The 10,299-nt window shown below is 37.6% G+C and overlaps 1 protein-coding gene across 1 annotated transcript; it reads left to right on the forward strand.

Annotated features, from left to right (window-relative positions):
* Positions 1-271: 271 nt before the first annotated feature.
* On the forward strand, positions 272-601 carry LOC21405834 (vacuolar iron transporter homolog 4). Its single transcript, XM_010105258.1, has one exon. It carries the CDS (start codon positions 272-274, stop codon positions 599-601), a length of 330 nt encoding a protein of 109 aa, XP_010103560.1.
* Positions 602-10,299: the final 9,698 nt, after the last annotated feature.

Genomic DNA, 10,299 nt, shown 5'->3' on the forward strand with positions numbered 1-10,299 from the left:
ATCATCATGCCTTATTTTATGCATTTTGTTCCTCAACATTTTCTTTTGACTTTTCCCAAATACCAAAGGACAATTTTTTTAACCCCTTCTTTTTTTCTGAAGTCACACCTCTTGACCTAAGATTTTCACCAGATTCATAACATGCACCTGCATTATGTTTATTACCTCAATTCCATGACAAAATCTTGGTTTCTCTATCTTCTCATTTTATTCCTCAACTTCCATGTATAAGTATATAATTCTAGATTCTAAAACCACTTAATTCTAACACATGGCTGCTCAAGGAGTCCATGACAAAGTTCACCACGTCGAAATCCCTGAAATCAACAATAATCACCAGCAAAAACAACCCAAAGAAGAACCAAAGGATGCCGCCAAAATCGACTACTCCGTTAGGGCACAGTGGCTAAGAGCCGCCGTGCTGGGCGCCAATGACGGGCTCGTGTCGATAGCATCCATAATAATGGGAATTGGAGCAGTGAAGAGAGACATCAAGGACATGTTGCTTGCTGGGTTCACAGGCCTAGTTGCTGGCGTGTGCAGCATGGCAATCGGAGAGTACGTGTCGGTGCACACCCAGTTGGACATAGAGATAGCGTAGTTGAAAAGGAACAAAGGCTCTTCAAGAAGTATTGGAGAAAATCATGAAGAGAAAATAATGAAAGATGAGGATGAGAATTTGCCTAATCTAGTGCAGGCTGATTTGGCATCGGCGGTGTCATTCTCTATCGGAGGCATGGTGCTGCTCATGTTAGAGAGATTGTAATATATCTCTCAATTTCGATATCACAAAGTTGGCCTAAAACACATTCGGGAAGAACAGGTGCGCACAAGCGCACGCTGCAGCGCGCAGGAGTGTGCGCTGCAGCGCACGGTCGCGCTGCAGCCTGCGCAAAACAGACCTATCGGGTCTGTTTTGTGAAGCCCGAGCGCTGCAGCGCACAGCAGCATGCGCTGTAGCGCGCACAAAACAGACCTCTCGAGTCTGTTTTGCGTTGCCCGAGCGCTGCAGCGTGAATGTCATCCGCTGCAGCGCAAATTACTAACGAAAAACGTGTTTTCGTGCGTTTTAATGATCTGAAAAGGTCTTGAACCATTGCATCCATTTGTGATATGTTTTCTCACATATCTGAGCACTTATTAACAATAGAAATAACTATTGATATAAGTGCATCAGCATATAAAAGATAACCTTCAAATTGAAAAGGTATCTTTATGTGAAAGGTTGTAACACTTAAAGAGGATGGATGCATCCCTGTCTTTAATTAATGGACTTCAGAAAATACAGATTTTTATTATTGTTCTGGAACTCAATAAATTTTGTTGGATATTGTTTTCAAGGGTTTGTTGTATCTTGGGGGTAATTTGCCATTAAAAACTCATTAGCAAACTTTGAGAAGTGAGGGCAAATAAAACCTTAAAGGAAAGTATTCCTATATGCCACAAACCCTCTTTCTGCTTTCTCTATTCTTTTCATCCTCCCAAATTCAAATTTCAACAATCTTTAAGGTTTAATACTTGCTGCAATGGAGGTTGAAAAGAACATGACGTCTTTCCTTAATCCTAATGTTCAACTTGATTGTTTTGATGGTACTAACTTCACCCGCTGGAAGGAAAAGTTGTTCTTCCTTCTCACCGTGCTTAAGATCGCCTACATGCTTGATCCGAAATTGGAGCCACTTTCTGAACCAAAGGAGGATGATTCCGAAGAATTAAAGACCGCAAGAAAGAAGCGTGGAGATGATGAAATCATGTGCCGGGGTCATATTCTCAACACTCTCTCTGATAGGCTCTACAATCTTTACAACTCGATGGAGTCTCCGGTGAAGATTTGGAATGCTCTCGAATACAAATACAAAACTGAGAAGGAAGGTACGGATAAATTTCTCATCTTGAAATTTTTAGAATTTGTCATGGTTGATACCAAGTCCGTTCTAGATCAAATACATGAATTGCAAGTCATTGTTACTAAGCTTCGTGAATTGAAAGTTGAGATTTCTGAATCATTCCAAGTGGGAGCAAATATTGCTAAATTGCCTCAAAGTTAGAATGGTTATAGAAAGAAACTCCTTCATAGGAGAGATGACATAACTTTGGAGGAATTACAAAAACACTTGAGAATTGAAGAAGAGACTAAGTCTCGTGATTCCAAGAACAAAAATGTAGATTCCTCTAAAGTTAATGTTGCCGAAGCTAGTAAGTTCTCAAAGAATTTCAAAGTCAATAATGACAAGAAGTTTAAAAAGTCCGGTAATGGCCAAAAGAAATTTTCTGGAAATTATTTCTTTTGTGGAAAGAAAGGCCATCGCCAAAATGGCTGCAGATACAAGAAGAAAAGGGAAGAAGTTAACACCAACAATGCCAATGTCGTTGAAGAGAAATCCGAAGACATTTGTGCCATGGTCTCGGAATTACAAATTGGCATGATTACCGAAACTAACATGGCTGCATCTAGATCCTCCGATTGGTGGCTTGATTCCAGTGCCACAATCCACGTTTATAATGACAAGACTATGTTCTTATCTTACAAAGTGAAAAAGGAAGGACAAACAGTTCTTATAGGGAATAATGATGCAGCGATGGTTGCCGGGAGAGGAGTGGTGGAGATTAACTTTACTTCTGGAAAGAAGCTTACATTGAACAATGTTCTTCATGTTCCTGATATTAGGAAAAATCTTATATCCGCAAGTCTAATGTGTAAGAATGGGCTTAAGATTGTACTTGAGGGCAATAATTGTATTGTATCTAAGAATGAGATCTTTGTGGGAAAGGGATATTCTTGTGATGGCATGTACAAACTAAGTATTAATAATAAAGACGATGTGAATTCTCTTTATATTGTTGATTCTTTTGATGTTTGGCATGCACGTTTAGCACACTTAAATTTTAGATCTTTGAAATATATGTCTAAACATGGTTTGATTAATTGCAAAGATATTAAAAATGATAAGTGTGAAATTTGTATACAAGCAAAGATGACTAAGAAACCTTTTCCTAGAGCCGAATGTAATACTCAAATATTGGATATGATTCATACCGATATTTATGAGTATAATGGAATTTTGACTAGAGGAGGAAATAGATACTTTATCACTTTCATTGATGATTGTTCTAGATACACTTTTGTATATTTACTTAGAACAAAAGATGAAGCCTTTGATAAATTTAAAATTTATAAGGCTGAAATTGAGAACCAAAAAGACAAGAAGATCAAAATGGTTCGAAGTGATAGAGGTGGTGAATATTTCTCAAATGAATTTGATGCTTTCTGTGAAGAGCATGGTATTATTCACCAAAAGTCAGCCCCTTTTACTCCTCAACAAAATGGATTGGCTGAAAGAAAAAATAGAATCTTTACCGATATGATTAACTATATGTTTCTTAATGCTAAGTTGCCTAATAATTTATGGGGGGAAGCTTTACTTACAGCATGTCATGTTCACAATATGATTATATCTATGAAAACACATGTCTCTCCACATGAAGTATGGAAAGGAAGAAAACCAAATTTGATGTATTTAAGGGTGTGGGGTTGTCTAACCTTTTATAGAATGATTGACCCTAAATCATCAAAGTTAGGAGCTAGAGGTATTAGAAGTGTTTTCGTAGGTTATACTGAATATTCCAAGGCTTATAGATTATTGAATCTAGATTCTAATGTTATTGTGGAATCAAGAGACATTGAATTTGCTGAGAACAAGTTTAGCCTTGATTCTTCCATTAAATTAGAATCTAATGTTAATCAACCATATGTTGACATTCCCGGTATCTCCACTAATAAAAGGAAAGAGTCTATGACATCTTTCGAACCAAGAAGAAGTCAACGTGAAAGAAAAGAAAATGACTTAGCACCGGATTTTATTTCATCTCAAGCTTTAACCTTTTTGGTTGAAGGAGATAGAAATGGTGTACTTAATAAAATACCATTCTTGCTTAATATAGAAGAAGATCCAAAGACATTTAATGAAGCTATGTCTTCAAGGGATGCCTCCTTTTGGGGAAAGGCCGCGAATGATGAAATGAATTCGATTATCTCGAATCAAACTTGGATCTTGGTCGATCTTCCTTCGGGATCAAAATCAATAAGCAACAAATGGGTATTTAGAAGAAAGTGTAATACCAATGGGTCTATACTAACATTCAAAGCTAGATTAGTAGCTAAGGGCTTTAAACAAAAACGTGGTATAGACTATTTCGATACATATGCTCCGGTAGCTAGATTGGCATCCATAAGAGTGTTATTTGCAATTGCATCAATACGCAATTTGCATGTGCATCAAATGGATGTTAAGACGGCTTTTCTAAATGGTGATCTTGATGAGGAAATCTATATGGAACAACCCGAAGGGTTTGTGCTACTTGGAAATGAAAAGAAGGTTTGCAAGTTAGTCAAGTCACTTTATGGTTTAAAGCAAGCACCAAAATAATGGCATGAGAAATTTGATAATGTCATTTTATCTCATAGTTTTGGTGTGATAATATGCTTATATGTTGATGACTTGCTTATCTTTAGAACAAACATGCAAGGGGTAAATGATACCAAGAAATATCTAACTTCACAATTTAAAATGAAAGATCTTGGTGAAGTAGATACTATCTTAGGTGTAAGAGTGAGGAAGCATAGTGGGGGTTACTCATTGTGTCAATCTCATTATTTTGAGAAGGTGCTTCTTAAATTCAATCATTTGAAGTTTAAAGAAGTAAATACCCCATATGATTCTAGTATTAAATTACTAGAGAATGCAAGCAGAGCGGTGGCACAGCTTGAATATGCTAGTGTAATTAGTAGCTTAATGTATGCTATGCATTGTACAAGACCTGACATAGCATTTGCGGTATGCAAAATGTCAAGGTTCACGAGTAACCCGGGTATTGAACATTGGAATGCAATTGGAAGAGTACTTGGTTCTCTTAAAAGAACCATTAACTTGGGTTTGTCATATAATGACTATCTGACCATACTTGAAGGGTACTCGGATGCAAGTTGGATAACAAGTGCAAGTGATAATAAATCCACATACGGTTGGATTTTCACAATTGCAGGAGCTGTCTTTTGGGCTTCTAAGAAACAAACGTGCATAACTCACTCTACGATGGAGAGTGAGTTTATAGCACTTGCCGCTGCAGGCAAAGAAGCGAAATGGCTAAGAAATCTATTGCTTGATATTGAGTTGTGGCAACAACCTATGCCATCTATTTCTTTGTACTGTGATGGTGAAGCTACTTTGTCTAGAGCTTATAACAAAGTTTACAATGGAAAATCTAGATATATTAGCTTGAGACATGAATATGTTAAACAATTAATAACCGATGGTGTTATTAATATTGTTTATGTTAGGATAAACAAGAACCTAGCGGCCTTTGACGAAAGGTCTTTCAAGAGACTTAGTCAAAGAAACATCTAGTGGAATGAGACTGAAACCTTTCTTTGAAAGAGTCACCAATGATGGTAACCCAACTATGTAATAATTGTACCGCTATTCCATAGTTAAATGGGTAAGAACAAATTATTGTTATGTGACCGGGTTAGTGCCGAACTTTAATTAGTCCATTCTAAGATATCAGTGCAAAAATAGCTATGTGGTTGAAGTTGAGTTTATACTCTTAATGGAGTTCGAGTCTCATAGTAGCTAGAGATATAATTCAAACTTCACCTAAATAAACATAAGGAATGGTGTTGTTCCTAACAAGACCTTGGTTTAGTCTTGTAAATGTTCATGAATCCAAGATAGAGCACAAGGCCGGAATAGTGCTAAACGATTAGAATAGTTTTTAAGTCTAGGATAACACATATGTGATATATTTCCGGTATTTGCTTAAGAGACAAAGTTTAATGCAAAGCACACTATTGTCTTGTAAATACTTTGAAGTATAGTCACTAAGTGAAGGTTAAAATCGAAAGATACCTTCATGTATGTATGTGTTTATCGCTGTTAATTCTGAAGAAATATTACAATCCAGTGGGGGATTGTTAGAGAGATTGTAATATATCTCTCAATTTCGATATCATAAAGTTGGCCTAAAACACATTCGGGAAGAACAAGTGCGCGCTGCAGCGCACGGTCGTGCTGCAGCGCACGGTCGTGCTGCAGCGCGCCTCTTGGGCGCTGCAGCCTGCGCAAAATAGACCTTTCGGGTCTATTTTATGAAGCCCGAGCGCTGCAGCGCACGGACACGCTGCAGCGCGCCTTTTGGGTGCTACAGCGCGCACAAAACAGACCTCTCGGGTCTGTTTTGCGTAGCCCGAGCGCTGCAGCGTAAATTACTAACAAAAAATGTGTTTTTCATGTGTTTTAGTGATCTGAAAAGGTTTTGAACCATTGCATCCATTTGTGATATGTTTTCTCACATATCTGAGCACTTATTAATAATAGAAATAACTGTTGATATAAGTGCATCAACATATAAAAGATAACCTTCAAATTGAAAAGGTATCTTTATGTGAAAGGTTGTAACACTTAAAGAGGATGGATGCATCCCTGTCTTTAATTAATGGACTTCAGAAAATACAGATTTTTATTATTGTTCTGGAACTCAATATTTTTTGCTGGATATTGTGTTCAAGGGTTTGTTGTATCTTGGGGGTAATTTGCCATTAAAAACTCATTAGCAAACTTTGAGAAGTGAGGGTAAATAAAACCTTAAAGGAAAGTATTCCTATACGCCTCAAACCCTCTTTTTACTTTCTCTATTCTTTTCATCCTCCCAAATTCGAATTTCAACAGCTCTTGTCGGCAGCTTTCATCATGAAACATTTACTACATTCAAAAAGTTCAAAGCTATGGTTGAAACTCAATTTAACACCAAAATACAAGCATTACAAACGGATTGGGGGGTGAATTTTGCCCTATCAAGGCCTTTCTTGAAAGCTTAAGAGTCTACCATAGACATCATTGTCCTATCACACCACAACAAAATGGTAGAGTTGAAAGAAAGAACCGTCATGTAGTGGAAGTAGGGTTATCAATGCTTACTCATGCCTCTGTTCCCCTGTCGTGTTGGCCATATGCTTTCCAATCAGCAGTGTACCTACTAAACAGACTTCCAACCCCGGTCCTACACCTCCAATCACCCTATGAAATTCTATACCACAAAACTCTCTCATATGAGTTCCTCAATGTCTTCGAATGTGCTTCCTCCGCCCATACAATGACCACAAACTTCAGTATAGGTCGGTCGAATGCATTTTCCTTGGCTATAACAACTCTCATAAAGGCTACCTTTGCTTAAATCAACACACTTGCATAATTTATGTCTCGCATCCTGTCATCTTTCACGAGACATCCTTCCCTTTCTCTAAACCCACTCTAACTTCAACACCTCATAATTCCTCTTCCTCCTCACCATCTCTATCTACTTTTTACTCTCCATCCTATCCACATTCAAATACACCCCTTCCCTCAAACCTTTCTTCACCATCCCAAGCCTCCTCACCCTCTAGCACAACACATTCATCTTCACCAACTTCACCCTTACCTACTCCCTTCTCTCCTCCCTCTTCTCCTCATCCACACCAATCATCTCATTCCACTTTTAACACTCATTCTCCCTCTTTACCTATTTTGTCCTATCACACCACAACAAAATGGTAGAGTTGAAAGAAAGAACCGTCATGTAGTGGAAGTAGGGTTATCAATGCTTACTCATGCCTCTGTTCCCCTGTCGTGTTGGCCATATGCTTTCCAATCAGCAGTGTACCTACTAAACAGACTTCCAACCCCGGTCCTACACCTCCAATCACCCTATGAAATTCTATACCACAAAACTCTCTCATATGAGTTCCTCAATGTCTTCGAATGTGCTTCCTCCGCCCATACAATGACCACAAACTTCAGTATAGGTCGGTCGAATGCATTTTCCTTGGCTATAACAACTCTCATAAAGGCTACCTTTGCTTAAATCAACACACTTGCATAATTTATGTCTCGCATCCTGTCATCTTTCACGAGACATCCTTCCCTTTCTCTAAACCCACTCTAACTTCAACACCTCATAATTCCTCTTCCTCCTCACCATCTCTATCTACTTTTTACTCTCCATCCTATCCACATTCAAATACACCCCTTCCCTCAAACCTTTCTTCACCATCCCAAGCCTCCTCACCCTCTAGCACAACACATTCATCTTCACCAACTTCACCCTTACCTACTCCCTTCTCTCCTCCCTCTTCTCCTCATCCACACCAATCGTCTCATTCCACTTTTAACACTCATTCTCCCTCTTTACCTATTTTAGAGACTAGTCAAAACATTGCTTCAATATCTGGATCTTTAATTGACTCACCATTTGTTACACCAAGTCCTGTTATTCACGTCACTCCAGATAATAGTAATGTGCATACTATGGTGACCAGGTCTAAAATTGGGATACATAAGCCTAAGCAAATGTTTAATGTTCATATTGATGTCGCTTCTGCTCAGGCCCTCTCAAGCTCAGGCCTTCTCAGAGCCAGCAACTTATAAGCATACTACCGCAGATCCGTAATGGCAAAATACAATGCAAGAAGAGTTTAATGCCTTAGTTCATAACCACACTTGGACCCTAGTGCCGCCTTGTCCTTCTCAAAAGGTCATTGGCAACAAATGGGTATATCGTTTGAAGCTCAAACCCGATGGAACTGTTGAACGGTACAAGGCTCGCTTAGTGGCCAAAGGTTTTCTCCAAACCCTTGGCCTTGACTACTTCGATACATTTAGCCTTGTGGTGAAACCGACAACCATCAGAGTGGTGTTATGTCTAGCTCTTGCTCATAATCGGCCTATTCGATAGCTTGATGTGCATAACGCATTTCTCAATGGTGACTTAACCGAAGGAGTTTTCATGTCTCAGCCCCAAGGATTTGTTGATCCTGTTCATCCTGATTATGTATGTAAACTTAAGAAATCCTTATACGGCCTCAAACAGAGTCCTCGTGCTTGGTACACCAAACTCAGTCATTGTCTCTTGCATTTGGGCTTTATTAACTCTAAGGCAGACAGTTCCATGTTTCTCCTGAGCACTCCAATAGACATGGTAATTGTATGTCTATGTTGATGATATAATTATTAGCGGCAGCTCCATCTCTCTCATTCAACAGTTGATTCAGCATCTTATTAACCACTTTGCACTTAAGGACCTCGGTCCACTCCATTATTTTTTGGGCATTCAAGTATCTCGTTCTAAAGACTCACTCCACCTCTGTCAACAGAAATACATCAGTGATCTTCTTACTCGAGTTGACATGCTTGACTGGAAGACTTGCCTCCTCCTCAATGGCTTCTGATGCAACACTATCTCTATATGATGGAGAACCTTTGGCTGATCCTACACCCTATCGGCAAGTTGTTAGTGTTGGGAATAGTGTCCTAGAAGCATGAGATGTAATATGATATTTATTATTTAATTAATAAAAAAGTTCATTCATCATTTTATGTGCATATATTTATGAATATTTATAAATATCAAATGAAAATTTCGTGATTATTTATGTAACCTTAAACATAGTATATAAGTGTTATATACGAGAGGATAGTGTTTAAGGATAATAATAATAAAAAAAACATTGTTCATGATGAATTTAATTAAAGTTCAGAATCTTTAATTAAAACATTATTAATATATGTCATTCCCATTTAGAATAGAACGGTGCTATCCGCACTGTTAATATGGTGAGATATTGAATGAGTGTATTACGCATAATAAGATTATGTGGAACAGGGACACAAACACAATATGAATTTCTAATAATTTCCGTTAAGGATAGAAATTCTAATTGAGTCTACCAGTGGTCATATATAGAATAATCTTAATCCTGAGTTCTTAACAAACTCCTATTTATAAATTTATGTCTTTTGATTTACTCGGTACGAATTCTGAGACCTTGAATCCTATTCCTTGTATTTTGGAGACATGATGAAATAGGTAGATGAGAATGTTATTATACGAGATGGAATCCATTCCTTCTTGAGAAAGAAGTAGATAAATAATTCTCTTGAGTGTTGATTCGGTACTTGGATTAGTAAGAGCGCTCTGGTTCATGAATGTGTTTTATGAATCACTATCCATTAGAGAATCAATGGTACTCAAGGATGAAGATATAATTAGAGAGGTTAACGGATTCTACCTCACTCTAATTATGAATTATTTATGGAGGATTGATCTATATGTAATGACTATATCAAATGGACACTTCACAGTTTAGAAGTAATTAATGTATATAATTTCGAGAGTTCAATTCCAAGTTTATAGTGGAGTAACTATTGGAATTAATAGAATTAATTAATTAATTAAAGTGTTTAATTAATTATTAATTTTATTGGA

The sequence above is a fragment of the Morus notabilis genome, unplaced genomic scaffold (genome assembly GCF_000414095.1).
Source record: "Morus notabilis unplaced genomic scaffold, ASM41409v2 Scaffold437, whole genome shotgun sequence".
Lineage (NCBI taxonomy): Eukaryota > Viridiplantae > Streptophyta > Magnoliopsida > Rosales > Moraceae > Morus > Morus notabilis.

Excerpts from the sequence above, each read along its gene's own strand:
- LOC21405834 (XM_010105258.1), top strand. The coding sequence starts at position 272 with ATGGCTGCTCAAGGAGTCCATGACAAAGTTCACCACGTCGAAATCCCT.